Source organism: Gorilla gorilla, chromosome 4 (genome assembly GCF_029281585.2).
Source record: "Gorilla gorilla gorilla isolate KB3781 chromosome 4, NHGRI_mGorGor1-v2.1_pri, whole genome shotgun sequence".
Lineage (NCBI taxonomy): Eukaryota > Metazoa > Chordata > Mammalia > Primates > Hominidae > Gorilla > Gorilla gorilla.
In genome coordinates this window covers 62665671-62681820 of record NC_073228.2, presented here as the reverse complement: position 1 = coordinate 62681820, position 16150 = coordinate 62665671, and the positions used below count along the sequence as shown (strand labels likewise).

The window sequence follows — 16150 nt, the reverse complement described above, 5'->3', positions numbered from 1 at the left end:
TCTAGAGGCATGATAACACTTTACTAAAATCTCCTACATCCCTCAGTAACATTTTATAATATTGATTTATATTATGCATTTTATTATACTTCATCCTATACATTTTGTGATTTTGTTGCTGGAAACTTTTTAAAAATTATATTTGCTGATTATTGCTGAAATACAGTAAAAAATATTGATTTTTATATTGTTTTTAAGTAGTCATCTTTTTATTTCCAGTGTCATTTTACATGACTTTTTATTTAACTTAAATATGGTCTTATCAAAGAAAAATTTGGGGACTGTATGTCAGGATTCAACTAATATTTTCTATTTCCATTAGATTTTACACTGTGAAGCTAATATTAAAATCAGTCTATAAGACCTAAAATAAAAGAGGCTTGTCTCCATGAATCTGACTTTTAGTAATTGTTTGTAGAGATATATATTAAAAAGTCAATATTTATATTATATGCTCTGTCAGACTAAGGATGCTAAATGTATTTTCTTCTCTTGGAATTAAGTCTTATTTTAAAATGATTTCTGTCCTTCCTACTTGCTACCTGGGGGATATATTTGTATGTGTCATTAGATGGAATTCACAAGTTATGGTCCAATTAAAGTTACCTTTGAAAACCTGATTAGGTAACACTCTAAAATGTTACTGTAAACTTGATCTTCTTGCTGGGTCTTAGCTAGTATTTCTTAAATTGCTGCTAAAATAGGACAATTAAGGGATAGACAAAAGAATGCTAGGACTCAAGCCTGGGGATTATAGTGTTACTCTACGTCATTGCCTTCTAGCATAATGTAAGTGTGAGTTAGCCATGTTTGCAAATTAACACAGCTATTAAATTTTACATATGCAAAAAAACCCTTAGATTAGTTTACATTTATATGGCCCTGAAATTGTTATTATTATTTTTTCTTTTTTATTATACTTTAAGTTCTAGGGTACATGTGCACAATGTGCAGGTTTGTTACATAGGTATACATGTGTCATGTTGGTTTGCTGCACCCATCAGCTTATCATTTACATTAGGTATTTCTCCTAATGCTATCCCTCCCCCAGTACCCCACCCGCCTACAGGCCCTGGTGTATGATGTTCCCTGCCCTGTGTCCATGTGTTCTCATTGTTCAATTCCCACCTATGAGTGAGAACATACGGTGTTTGGTTTTGTCCTTGTGATAGTTTGCTGAGAATGTGGTAGTTTCCAGCTTCATCTATGTCCCTGCAAAGGACATGAACTCATTCTTTTTTATGGCTGCATTGTATTCCATGGTGTATATGTGCACATTTTCTTAATCCAGTCTATCATTGTTGGACATTTGGGTTGGTTCCAAGTCTTTGCTATTGTGAATAGTGCCGCAATAAACATACATGTGCATGTGTCTTTATAGTAGCATGATTTATAATCCTTTGGGTATATACCCAGTAATAGGATCGCTGGGTCAAATGTTATTTCTAGTTCTAGATCCTTGAGGAATCGCCACACTGTCTTCCACAATGGTTGAACTAATTTACACTCCCACCAACAGTGTAAAAGCTTTCCAGTTTCTCTACATCGTCTCCAGTATCTATTGTTTCCTGACTTTTTAATGATCGCCATTCTAACTGGCATGAAATGGTATCTCATTGTGGTTTTGATTTGCGTTTCTCTGATGACCAGTGATGATGAGCATTTTTTCCTGTGTCTGTTGGCTGCATAAATGTCTTCTTTTGAGAAGTGTCTGTTCCTTTCCTTTGCCCACTTTTTGATGGGGTTGTTTGTTTTTTTCTTGTAAATTTGTTTAAGTTCTTTATAGATTCTGGATATTAGCCGTTTGTCAGATGGGCAGATTGCAAAAATTTTCTCCCATTCTGTAGGTTGCCTGTTCACTCTGATGGTAGTTTCTTTTGCTGTGCAGAAAGAAGCTCTTTAGTTTAGTTAGATCCCATTTGTCTATTTTGGCTTTTGTTGCCATTGCTTTTGGTGTTTTAGTCATGAAGTCTTTGTCCATGCCTATGTCCTCAATGGTATTGCCTAGATTTTCTTCTAGGGTTTTTATGGTTTTAGGTCTTACGTTTAAGTCTTTAAAACACCTTGAGTTAATTTTTGTATAAGGTGTAAGGAAGGGATCCAGTTTCAGCTTTCTACATATGGCTACCCAGTTTTCCCAGCACCATTTATTGAATAGGGAATCCTTTCCCCATTTCTTGTTTTTGTCAGGTTTGTCGAATATCAGATGGTTGTAGATGTGTGGTGTTATTTATAAGGCCTCTGTTCTGTTCTGTATCTGTTTTGGTACCAGTACTATGCTATTTTGGTGACTGTAGCCTTGTAGTATAGTTTGAAGTCAGGTAGCATGATGCCTCCAGCTTTGTTCTTTTTGCTTTGGATTGTCTTGGCTATGCAGGCTCTTATTTGGTTCCATATGAAGTTTAAAGTAGTTTTTTCCAATTCTGTGAAGAAAGTAATTGGTAGCTTGATGGGGATGGCATTGAATCTATAAATGACCTTGGGCAGTATGGCCATTTTCACGATATTGATTCTTCCTATCCATGAGCATGGAATGTTCTTCCATTTGTTTGTGTCCTCTTTTATTTCATTGAGCAGTGGTTTGTAGTTCTCCTTGAAAAGGTCTTTCACATCCCTTGTAAGTTGTATTCCTAGGTATTTTATTCTCTTTGTAGCAATTGTGAATGGGAGTTCACTCATGATTTGGCTCTCTGTATGTCTGTTATTGGTGTATAGGAATGCTTGTGATTTTTGCACATTGATTTTGTATCCTGAGACTTTGCTGAAGTTGCTTATCAGCTTAAGGAGATTTGGGGCTGAGACCATGGGGTTTTCTAAATATACAGTCATGCCATCTGCAAACAGGGACAATTTGAGTTCATCTTTTCCTGGTTGAATACCCTTTATTTCTTTCTCTTGCCTGATTGCCCTGGCCAGAACTTCCAACACTATGTTGAATAGGAGTGGTGAGAGAGGGCATCCTTGTGTTGTGCCAGTTTTCAAAGGGAATGCTTGCAGTATTCAAAAAACCTGGCAGAGTATTCTTGTGCCAGTTTTCAAAGGGAATGCTTGCCCATTCAGTATGATACTGACTGTGGGTTTGTTATAAATAGCTCTTATTATTTTGAGATACATTCCATCAATACCTAGTTTATTGAGAGTTTTTAGCATGAAGGGCTGTTGAATTTTGTCAAAGGCCTTTTCAGTATCTATTGAGATAATCATGTGGTTTTTGTCGTTGGTTTTGTTTATGTGATGGATTACATTTATTGATTTGCATATGTTGAAACAGCCTTGCATCCCAGGGATGAAGCTGACTTGATCGTGGTGGATAAGCTTTTTGATGTGCTTCTGGATTCGGTTTTCCATTATTTTATTAAGGATTTTTGCATCGACATTCATCAGGGATATTGGTCTAAAATTCTCTTTTTTTGTTGTGTCTCTGCCAGGCTTTGGTTATCAGGATGATGCTGGCCTCATAAAATGAGTTAGGGAGGATTCCCTCCTTTTCTACTGATTGGAATAGTTTCAGAAGGAATGGTACCAGCTCTTCTTTGTACCTCTGGTAGAATTCAGCTGTGAATCCCTCTGGTCCTGGACTTTATTTGGTTGGTAGGCTATTATTGCCTCAATTTCAAAACCTGTTATTGATCTATTAAGAGATTCAACTTCCTCCTGGTTTATAGTCTTGGGAGGGTGTATGTGTCCGGAAATTTATCCATTTCTTCTAGATTTTCTAGTTTATTTGTGTAGAGCGGTTTATAGTATTCTCTGATGATAGTTTGTATTTCTGTGGGATCGGTGGTAATATCCCCTTTATCATTTTTTATTGCATCTATTTGATTCTTCTCTCTTTTCTTCTTTATTAGTCTTGCTAGCAGTCTATCAATTCTGTTGATCTTTTCAAAAAACCAGCTCCTGGATTCATTGATTTTTTTGAAGGGTTTTTTATGTCTCTATCTCCTTCAGTTCTGCTCTGATTTTAGTTATTTCTTGCCTTCTGCTAGCTTTTGAATGTGTTTGCTCTTGCTTCTCTAGTTCTTTTAATTATGATGTTAGGGTGTCAATTTTAGCTCTTTCCTGCTTTCTCTTGTGGGCATTTAGTGCTATAAATTTCCCTCTACACACTGCTTTAAATGTGTCCTAGAGATTCTGGTATGTTGTGTATTTGATCTCATTGGTTTCAAAGAACATCTTTATTTCTGCCTTCATTTCGTTATTTATCCAGTAGTCATTCAGGAGCAGGTTGTTCAGTTTCCATGTAGTTGTGTAGTTTTGAGTGAGTTTCTTAATCCTGAGTTCTAATTTGATTGTACTGTGGCCCGAGAGACAGTTTGTTGTGATTTCTGTTCTTTTACATTTGTTGAGGAGTGTTTTACTTCCAATTATGAGGTCAATTTTCGCATAAGTGTGATATGATGCTGAGAAGAATGTATATTCTGTTGATTTGGAGTGGAGAGTTCTGTAGGTGTCTATTAGGTCCACTTGGTGCAGAGCTGAGTTCAATTCCTGGATATCCTTGTTAACCTTCTGTCTCGTTGATCTGTCTAATGTTGATAGTGGGGTGTTAAAGTCTCCCATTATCATTGTGTGGGAGTCTAAGTCTCTTTGTAGGTCTCTAAGGACTTGCTTTATGAATCTGGGTGCTCCTGTATTGCATGCATATGTATTTAGGATAGTTAGCTCTTCTTGTTGAATTGATCCCTTTACCATTATGTAATGGCCTTCTTTGTCTCTTTTGATCTTTGTTGGTTTAAAATCTGTTTTATTAGAGACTAGGATTGCAACCCATGCATTTTTTTGCTTTCCATTTGCTTGGTAGATGTTCCTCCATCCCTTTATTTTGAGCCTATGTGTGTCTCTGCACGTGAGATGGGTTTCCTGAATACAGCAACTGATGGGTCTTGACTCTTTATCCAGTTTGTCAGTCTGTGTCTTTTAATTGGAGCATTTAGCCCATTTACATTTAAGGTTAATGTTGTTATGTGTGAATTTGATCCTGTCATTATGATGTTAGCTGGTTATTTTGCCCGTTAATTGATGTAGTTTCTTCACAGCATGAATGGTCTTTGCAATTTGGCATGTTTTTGCGGTGGCTGGTACTGGTTGTTCTTTTCAATGTTTAGTGCTTCCTTTAGGAGCTCTTGTAAGGCAGGTCTGGTGGTGACAAAATCTCTCAGCATTTGCTTGTCTGTAAAGGATTTGATTTGCCCTTCACTTACGAAGCTTAGTTTGGCTGGATATGAAATTCTGGATTGAAAATTCTTTCTTTTAAGAATGTTGAATATTGGCCCCCACTCTCTTCTGGCTTGTAGGGTTTCTGACGAGATATCTGCTGTTAGTCCGATGGGCTTCCCTTTGTGGGTAACCTGACCTTTCTCTCTGGCTGCCTTTAACATTTTTTCCTTCATTTCAACCTTGGTTCATCTGACAATTATGTGTCTTGGAGTTGCTCTTCTTGAGGAGTATCTTTGTGGTGGTCTCCATATTTCCTGAATTTGAATATTGGCCTGCCTTGCTAGGTTGGAGAAGTTCTCCTGGATAATATCCTGAAGAGTGTTTTCTAATTTGGTTCCATTCTCCCCGTCACTTTCAGGTACACCAGTCAAATGTAGATTTGGTCTTTTTACATAGTCCCATATTTCTTGGAGGCTTTTTTCGTTTCTTTTTACTCTTTTTTCTCTAATCTTGTCTTCTCGTTTTATTTCATTAATTTGATCTTCAACCACAGATAGCCTTTCTTCCACTCAATCGAATTGGCTATTGAAGCTTGTGCATGCGTCATGAAGTTCTCGTACTGTGGTTTTCAGCTCCATCAGGTCATTTAAGGTCTTCTCTACACTGTTTATTCTAGTTAGCCATTCGTCTAACCTTTTTTCAAGGTTTTTAGCTTCCTTGCGATGGCTTAGAACATGTTTCTTTAGCTCGGAGAAGTTTGTTATTACCAACCTTCGGAAGCCTACTTCTGTCAGCTTGTGAAAGTCATTCTCCATCCAGTTTTGTTCCGTTGCTGGCAAGGAGCTGCGATCCTTTTCAGGAGAAGAGGCGCTCTGGTTTTTGGAATTTTCAGCTTTTCAGTCCTGGTTTCTCCCTATCTTTGTGGTTTTATCTACCTTTGGTCTTTGATGTTGGTGACCTACAGATGGGGTTTTGGTGTGGATGTCCTTTTTGCTGATGTTGATGCTATTCCTTCCTGTTTGTTAATTTTCCTTCTAACAGGCCCCTCAGCTGCAGGTCTGTTGGAGTTTGCTGGAGGTCCACTCCGGACCCTGTTTGCCTAGGTCTCACCAGTGGAGGCTGCAGAACAGCAAATATTGCAGAACAGCAAATATTGCTGCCTGATCCTTCCTCTGGAAGCATCATCCCAGAGGGGCACCTGCCTGTATGAGGTGTCTGTCGGCCCCTACTGGGAGGTGTCTCCCAGTCAGTCTACATGGGGATCAGGGACCCACTTGAAGAGGCAGTCTTCATTCTCAGAGCTTGAATGCCATGCTGGGAGAACCACTGCTCTCTTCAGAGCTGTCAGTCAGGGACGTTTAAGTTTGCAGAAGTTGTCTGCTGCCTTTTTTTCAGCTATGCCCTGCCCACAGAGGTGGAATCTATAGAGGCAGTAGGCCTTGCTGAGCTACGGTGGGCTCTGCCTAGTTCGAGCTTCCCAGCTGCTTTGTTTACCTACTCAAGCCTCAGCAATGGCAGACGCCCCTCCCACCATGAGGCTGCAGCCTCGCAGGTTGATCTCAGACTGCTGCAGTAGCAGTGAATAAGGCTTCGTGGGTGTGGGACCCACCGAGCCAGGCACAGGAGGGAATCTTCTGGTCTGCTGGTTGCTAAGACCATGGGAAAAGCACAGTATTTGGGCAAAAGAGTACTGTTTTTCCAGGTACAGTCTGTCATGGCTTCCCTTGGCTAGGAAAGGGAAACCTCCCGACCCCTTGCACTTCCCAGTTGAGGTGATGCCCTGCCCTGCTTCGACTTGCCCTCCGTGTGCTGCACCCACTGTCCAACCAGTCCCAATGAGATGAACCAGGTATCTCAGTTGGAAATGCAGAAATCTACCCCTCTTCTGTGTCAATCTTGTCGATCTTGCTGGGAGCTGCAGACTGGAGCTGTTCCCATTCGGCCATCTTGGAAGTGACTGAAATTGTTATTTTTATGTGTTCTCTGTTTTGCTTCCTCACCAAGACTCTAAACTCTGGATGGAAGTATATCTGTTGTTTATAATTCCCAATAGTCTTAGTATAATCCCTTACACACAACGACCATTGTATTGTGACCAATGTAGTAGTAAAAATTGGAAAAGATTTTCAATAAATATTATGACAATGAATGCACGTGTGTTTACGTGTATATGTACAAGTTAAAGTTACCAAAGATGATTATAGGTCAGCAATGACTAAAGGTGACTAATATCATAATGACTAAATATGGCTTGGTAGGGATAGGAAAATCAGCATCTTACCCATTTCCTGCCAGACTCAAGGTGAATAAGAGAAAGCTAAAAGATTGCCTTGCCCTAGGAGACAAGGTTAAGACCAAGTTACTAGGCTTATGGTGGTCATAAACCTGCAAATATTCTGAGAAGTCAAAGTCTGTTTGACATCCCCATATGGATATTCAATGGGCATTTCAAACTTAATGCTTTAAGAACAAACATCTTAATTTCCCATTGCTCCAACCTCCTTTTATTCATTTAACATATATTTATTGAAGGGCTACTATGTGGCAGGTACTGTTTTAGTCTTGGAATGTCCATCAATGGGCATAACAAAGATCTCTGCCCTTGTGTTGTTTATAATCTGGCAGGGAGAAACAGGCAGTAGATAATAAACACAGTAGGTGAATTGTTAAGTGTTGTAGAAAAAGCAACAAGGTAGAAAAAGGGTAAGAGGAACTGGGAGTGCTGGTGGGATGGGCTTGGGGATAGTGATGGAGAGATGTAAGTAGCAACTTCAAATGGGGAGGTCAGGATGACCTGACTCCATTGTCAGGTTGAAATTGGAGCAGAGAGCTGGAGTTGAGGGAGTTAGTCAAGTAGTAAGGTTATCCGGGGGAAGAGCATTCCAGCAAAGGGAACAAGTAGAGCAAAGTCAGGAGGTACTTAGAGTATCCCGTGAACAGCAAGGAGGCCATGTGTCTGCTGCAGAGCCAGTGATGGAGAGAGTATAAAAGGAGGTTTAGGAAGGAAAGCTGGGTGATGGGGATCAAATCATACAGGGCCTTAGGCCACTGAAAAGACTTTGGCTTTTAGTCTGAGTGAAATACAGGGAGTCTCTGAACTGTTTTGAACAGAGAAATAACATCTGACTTGCATTTTAACAGAATTACTCTGGCATCTCTGTTGAGTAAAGAATATAAAACGGCAAGGGCAGGAACAGGGGAACCTGTTAAGAGCAATTGCAGAGGCTGGGCGCAGTGGCTCATGCCTGTAATCCCAGCACTTTGGGAGGCCGAGGCGGGTGGATCACGGGGTCAGGAGATCGAGACCATCCTGGCCAACATGGTGAAACCCCGTCTCTACTAAAAATACAAAAATACAAAAAATTAGCTGGGCATGGTGGCGGGTGCCTGTAGTCCCAGCTACTCGGGAAGCTGAGGCAGGAGAATGGCATGAATCCAGGAGGCAGAGCTTGCAGTGAGCTGAGATCACACCACTGCACTCCAGCCTGGGTAACAGAGCGAGACTGTCTCGGGGAAAAAAAAAAAAAAAAAAAAAAGAGTGATTGCAGAAATACATGCAGAGAAATGGCAGTGGTTTGTACAGGGCCACAGCAATGGAGATGAGGATAAATTTTTGGATTCTGAATATATTTTGTAGTTAGAGTCGGCATGGTTTTCTGACACTTTGGATATAAAATGTGAATCCAAGGCTTTTTGCCTGAGCAACTATTTAATAGAAGAATGAAAGTGCCATTAACTGCAGTGGGAAAGACTGTGGGTGGAGCAGGTTTGGAGAAGATAAGTAGTTCAGTTTTGGATATGTTAAGTTTGTGATATCCAACTAAAGATTTTGAATAGGCAGTTGGATGTACAAGTCTGGAGTCTGGGAAGAAATCTAGGCTGGGGACAGAAATTTGAGGGTTGTCACCCTGTAGATCATGTTTAAAACCACGGGACTGTATGAGTTTCATTATACCAAGGAAATAAGTAGAAAGAGAAGAGGACCAAAGGCAGAACCTTAGGGATGCCACCTCTGTTGCCTTTGTTCTCTTTCATCTTTTCAGTAAATGGCACTACTGTCTCCCTGATTTCTCAAGCCTAAAATCTAGAAGTCGTCCTTGATTTCTTCCTTCTACATCCAGACCCGTCCTCTTTGTCTCCACTACCACCAACCTAGTCCAGGTCACCATTATCTTCTAATACATCTCCATGCTTCCCCATTTGTCCCCCTACAGTCATTTTCCATCCAGCAGTCAGAATGATCTTGGCAGAATGAAGGTAATTCTAATTGTATCACACCTCTGTGCAAAGCCTGCCAGTGTTCTGCACAGCAAACATTGTGAATGAATGTTCTGACTCACAAATCACTGTGAAATATTGTCCAACGTGAAACAGAGTGAAAAGGCAGCCTACAGAAAGGAAAAAAATATTTTTTTCTTAGAATAAAATATTCTAATAAAATATTAACCCCCTAAAAAGGGGTTAATATCCAGAATATACAAAGAACTCCTACAACATAACAATAAAAAACAAATAATCTAATTTTAAAATGGGCAAAGGACTTAAATGGACATTTCTCTAAAGAAGATATACACATGGCCAACAAACATTGAAAAGATGCTCTACATCATGAATCATCACATACCCATGTTCATTGCAGCATTATTCACAATTACCAAGAGGTGGAAGCAATTAAATGTCAATTGACAGATGAGTGGATAAAGAAAAGTTTATATATACAAAAAATGGAATCTTATTCAGCCTTAAAAAAGAAGGGAATCCTATCATATGCTATAACATGGCTGAACCTTAGGGATATTACGCTAAGTGAAATAAGCCCAAAAGACAAAATACTGCATGATTTCACTTATATGAAGTATCTGAAGTAGTCAAACTCTTAGAAACAGAAAGTAGAAAGGTGGTTGCCAGGAGCTGGGGAGAGTGGCAAAAGGGGAGTTGTTTATAATGGATATGGAGCTTCATTTTTTGCGAGATGAAAATGTTCTAGGGCTGGGTGCGGTGGGTCACGCCTGTAATCCCAACACTTTGGGAGGCCGAGGCGGGCGGATCACCTGAGGTCAGGAGTTCGAGACCAGCCTCAACATGGGGAAACCCTGTCTCTACTAAAAAAAATACAAAATTAGCCGGGCGTAGTGCTGCATGCCTGTAATCTCAGCTACTCAGGAGGCTGAGTCAGGAGAATTGCTTGAACCTGGGAGGCGGAGGTTGCGGTGAGCCGAGATCGAGCCATTGCACTCCAGCCTGGGCAACAAGAGTGAAAGTCCGTCTCAAAAAAAAAGAAAATGTTCTAGAGCTCTATTGCACAGCAATGTGAATATAGTTAACACTATTGTACTGTACATGTAAAAATGGTTAATATGGTGAAATTTGTATTATGTGTTCTTTAGCACAATAAAACAAAAACCAAATCCCTCCTGTGGTTCCTACTGCACTTAGAATAAAATCCCCAACTTCTTGCCCTAGCTGCCAAAGCTGTTTATGATGTTGTTTTGCCAGAATCCCTCAACCTCATCTTGTGCCATTCTTCCCTTGTCTGTTATTGTCCAGCCACAGTAGCTTTCTTTCTATTCCTTACACTTACCAAACTTTTCCCCCTGCCTTTGAAATGTTCTTCCCGCTGACTTTTACCAGGCTGGCTGCATCTTGTTTTTCAGATCTTGACTTAATATTACCTCCTCATGAAGGCTTTTTATAACTACCTAGTCTCTAGTTGCCACCAATCACTAGCTGTATCACATCACTCTACTTAAATTTTCTAGGCCGGGCGCGGTGGCTCACGCCTGTAATCCCAGCACTTTGGGAGGCTGAGGCGGGCGGATCACGAGGTCAAGAGATGGAGACTAGCCTGGCCAACATGGTGAAACCCCGTCTCTACTAAAAATACAGAAAATTAGCTGGGTGTGGTGGCATGAGCCTGTAGTCCTAGCTACTCGGGAGGTTGAGGCAGGAGAATTGCTTGAACCTGGGAGGTGGAGGTTGCAGTGAGCCGAGATCGCGCCACTGCACTCCAGCCTGGTGACAGAGTGAGACTCAGTCTCCAAAAAAAAAAAAAATTCTGCATAGCACTTCTCACTATCTGATATTTTTCTTATTTATATTTGTTTACTGTCTGCTTCCCCTATGTAAGAATTCTATAAGTTTTTTATATTTTAGAATTTAAAGTTTTTAAATTTTAAAAGAATGTTATGAGAAAGCAGGGACCTTGTCTGTTTTGTTCATCACCATATCCCCAAGCACCTAGAATAGTGCCTGGCATATACTAGGTGCTCAATAAATATTTGCCGAAAGAAAACTGAACTTCCTAGTCTTAAATGATCATTTCTTGAAAAGGACTACTCTTCTTCCCAAGCTCCAGACCTGTCTTTTTGAATTCCTTCTTGGGTATTTCTGTCTAAATATTCTACAAATACCTCAAATTCAACATGCCCCTTTCTGCTCAGTTACTCTTACAGACCTTATTTTTTCTGTTAATGGCATCATCATTAGCCCAATTGATCAGGCCAGAGGTCCTCTTTGATTCCTTTCTTTCTCTCAACTCCCACTATCTATCAGATCCTGTCAGTATCTTATCTCACATCTTTCCCTTCTCTTCCACAGAGTTGCTACCACATCATTTTAGGCCTAATTACTTTTTACTTGTATCATTGTAAGAAACTGCCTAACCGGGCTTTTTGCTTCCAATCCCCCACACCTTTCCAGACCGTAATGTCTTCTATTCATCATACTACTTTTCTGTTCAAAACTAACAAATGAAATGCCATTTTTTTTTATGCTTTGGAAAGCCACGGAAAACTTTATCCTCAGCCTCCTTTAGACCCTACTTACCTTTCCAGCCTCACCATTCATGACATCCCTGCAGCTCTGTGCTGCTGCCCTCATTCTGTGGCCTTATCAGCCTCATAGCTGGTGGTCACATACACCAGCAGCCTCCACCTTTACAAAGCCATTTTCCCTTACTGCAGTGCTCCTGAACCCCCGCATCCTTTTGGCTGACTTACAGTTTTATCTTTAAGATATAACTAAAAAACTGCCTCCCCAAGAAGCCTTTATAGATCTTCCCTCAACTCCAAAATTGAAATTAGTGGCATAGACCCATAATATCTCTATTATTAATATCATTTTTTTCTTTTTTTTCCAAGATAGGTCTTACTTTGTCACCCAGACTGGAGTGCAGTGGCACAATCTTGGCTCACTGCAGCCTTGAACTCCTGAGCTTAAGCAATCCTCCCGCCTCAACCTCCTGAGTAGCTATGATGACAGGCATGTGCCACCATGCCCAGCTAATTTTTTTGTATTTTTTGTAGAGATGGGGTTTTGCTATGTTGCCTAGGCTGGTCTCAAACTCCTGAGCTCAAGCAGTCTGCCCAGGCTTCCAAAATATTAATTGAGCACCTACTATATGCCAGGCACTATTCTAGGTACTGCCCTCAGCCTCCCAAAGTGTTAGGATTACAGGCATGAGCCACCTCTCCCAGCCTATTTCATTTTTTAAATTGTGGTAAAGTATGCATAATATAAAATTTACCATTGTAACTGTTTTTAAGGGTGCAATTCCCTTGCATTAAGTACATTTACATTGCTGTACAACATTCACCACTGTCCTCTGCTATCATATTTAATTATTTATGGATGTAGTTGTCCCCTCCTCTGATTGGAAACAAAACGCTTGGCGTTATTTGTAAGTGCTGAATTAACATGGATGAACATGAATATAATCAGATCATCTCCTGAGATGAGATGTCACGTCACAAGTATCCTTGTGATCCTGCTTGGGTAACTTCAGGATTGTGTTCAGTTTTCTTCCTTGTACTTATTCAAGATGGCATTGGTTAGAGTTCACGGAGTCCTGGATTTTTAAAGGTTCTTTGCCTAATTTCTTCTTTACAAGTTTTTGGTGCGTACACTTAACCTAACTTTTTTGTCTTACCAATATCTATCCTATAAATATGCCAGTGAAATGGAGCATATTGCGTTAGGTAAGGTGTGCATATTTCAAGAACTAGATGTGTTTCAAAGCACATAATGAAACTTCAGCAAAAATGAGATTAAGAGTTTAGGCTCCAATAATATTGCTGCGATTTTATTTCTGTCAAAGTTTTGTTATTTTTGCTGTATTGTTTGCTTTTCTTCAATGTTTTATAAGCCCCGGTTCTTTGATGAACTCCTAATAAGCTGTGCTTAAAACTATGACATTGACCTTTCTCCAGAAACAGGTTTCAGAATTGTCTGTTTTTCATGTTCTCTCCCTGCCTTTTCTCTTGTAATCAAATCAGCATGTTTTTGTTTTTGTTTTGGAGACGGAGTCTCACTCTGTTGCCCAGGCTGGAGTGCAGTGGCACTATCTCTGCTAACTGCAACCTCTGCCTCCTGGGTTCAAGCGATTCTTCTGCCTCAGCCTCCCGAGTAGCTGGGACTACAGGCACGTGCCACCACACCCAGCTAATTTTTTGTATTTTTAGTAGAGACAGGGTTTCACCATGTTGCCCAGACTAGTCTCAAACTCCTGAGCTCAGGCAATCTGCCCACCTCCACCTCACAAAGTGCTAGGATTACAGGCATGGGCTATTGCACCCAGCCTAAATCAGCATGTATTTTTAAACATCATAGAATGCGAGGGTTTGAAGTGTCTTTTGTGATCATCTAACATTCACTTTGCATATAAATAAATAAATAAAGACCCATGTTAATGCCAAAGGGAGTGAGTGGCAGAAGAATCTATGACGGAAGCATATCTTTTGGTGTTGTCAATGAAAGGGAAACAAATGCTTGGCATTATTTGTAAGTGCTGAATTAACATGGATGAACATGAATATAATCAGATCATCAGTTATTCCCCCTCCTGATCTGAAGGATCCTGTGTGACATCATCTGAGATGCACTGGGGGTTGAGGAAAGATGACCTTTAAAATCCACATTTGTACTTTGCAAGAGCAAGGTGAGATCATAGAGAAGTTACACCCGCTCCTTTCTCCACTTTTTAGTCTTTATCCACTAAAAACAAGATGTGAGAAAATCAAGTGACAAGAATGATAGGGTAATAGGCTGTCAACAAAATGAGTGTGTGGGCTTATATAGGTATAAACATGGTGAAGGTGATAGACCATGGATGCTTAGTCCCTTTTAAGTTCCATCTTCCGTTTAACACATTTTGAAAGAATTTATTGTGTCTTATTTTCCCCTGATTTGTGTAGCTGTGCCACCCTACATAACAGTCTTTCTTTTTGCTCTTGCCACCTTCTTGATAAAGGGAAGTACAGTTAGAATCGTAAGTACTTAATAATGCTTTGGCATGAATATCCTTCACAACTTTGAGATGTGTACCCTTTATTATCTTTCTGTTATAAATCTTAATTTCTTTGTGCCCTACTTTTCATATCTGTAAAATGGATGAAATAGTAGTATCTGCCTCATATAATTGCTATAAAGATTAAATGCTAATACACATAAAGCTCTTAGAACAGGTCTGGTGTATAGTAAACACACAAAGCTGCTATTATTATTGTTACTGGTATTAACTGATATATTCATACTTTTTATAACTGCTCATCCTATTAATTAAATGTATTTTTTCACTATATGTTCTTTTTCAATGTATATTCCTTTTAATCTTCCTTCTTAGCCTCCACTATAGTTCAGATGCCTTCTCCAATTTCAAACAATTTAATGAAAAGAAAAGAAAATTTATACATGCAGAGATGGCTGATTTAATTTCTTCAGTCTTTTGGAGGGTAGAATTATTTTCCTTCTGAGAGTAAACTTATTTTTTCTATGTTACAGGTGGTATGCAAGATTACAATTATGTGTGGGCCAACTGTTTTGAGATCACATTAGAACTGTCTTGTTGCAAGTACCCACCTGCTTCACAGCTTCGACAGGAATGGGAGAACAATCGTGAGTCTTTGATCACATTGATTGAAAAGGTAAAAGTAGATGACTGGAAGGTTGGGGTATAGAAACAGGATTAAATAAGGGAGAAATTTGGATGCATGTGAATGATAATCTATACAGTATTAGATGTCGTTTATCTGTTTTTATTACTTAAGATTATAAATTATCTTTAAAGATTATTAGATTATAATCTATTAAAACATATTCTAGCTCTGCTTCCCCTGCCCCTTACCCCCAGCTCTCTGCTCCATAGGGCTTCCTTTTCCTATCTTGGAACACTTACTTATACAAACTGAAATAATTAGCCAAATTTGTACTCTCAGGTTCTTACAATGTCATGTGATCATATTTGCTAGTGAGCCTTTACCACTATATGAACCACGGACATCAGTTTAATTTAAACATCACCCAGACTAATACAGCAATTGAATACACCAGCAATTACACCTTGTTGAGAAAATTAGAAATCTGGCTTTGAGGAGAGGGAATTTTAAAAGCACCTTACTAGTGTCGAGTTCAGACATATGACTTAAGTTTAAGGATTTAATACTTCTGTCTGTATTTTATTTAAACTTCAAGGGTTTGAAAATGTTTTGGGGGAGAGAGAAGAGTCACTTTATTTTTTAGAAATTCTAGTATCAGTGCAGAGAGAAATTATGCGCTCTTGCCTTCCAAATTCACCGTCTCTGAGCTTGGATTCTTGTCTTCTTAGGTTCACATTGGAGTGAAAGGATTTGTTAAAGATTCCATAACAGGATCTGGGTTAGAGAATGCAACCATCTCAGTGGCTGGTATTAATCATAATATCACAACAGGCAGATTTGGTGATTTCTACCGATTACTTGTTCCTGGAACTTACAACCTTACAGTAGTTTTAACTGGGTAAGAATTTAAACTATGTAGACTCTTAGTTAAAATGTTAAGTCTCTGTTTTATATCTGAGACAGAAATATAGTCTAGTACATGTTGTTTATTTTTTGTGGCTTTTATTTTTCCTTATTTTCTGATTTTTCTCGTTTTATAATAAGAAAATACTATTGTGGAGTTTTTTGTCACATAGTCTAATAGTACAATGGGATGTGAAGCATAGTTGTAGCATTAGAGG

At 39.4% G+C, this 16150-nt stretch overlaps 1 protein-coding gene across 1 annotated transcript in view; it reads left to right on the top strand.

Annotated features, from left to right (window-relative positions):
- Positions 1 to 16150, top strand: part of CPD (carboxypeptidase D) — an 89579-nt gene that overhangs the window by 27292 nt on the left and 46137 nt on the right. The window contains exons 3-4 of the mRNA XM_019028069.4: positions 14935 to 15077; positions 15758 to 15927. Of these exons, the coding sequence (XP_018883614.3) occupies positions 14935 to 15077; positions 15758 to 15927 (313 nt within the window). The remainder of the gene's footprint in view (positions 1 to 14934; positions 15078 to 15757; positions 15928 to 16150) is intronic.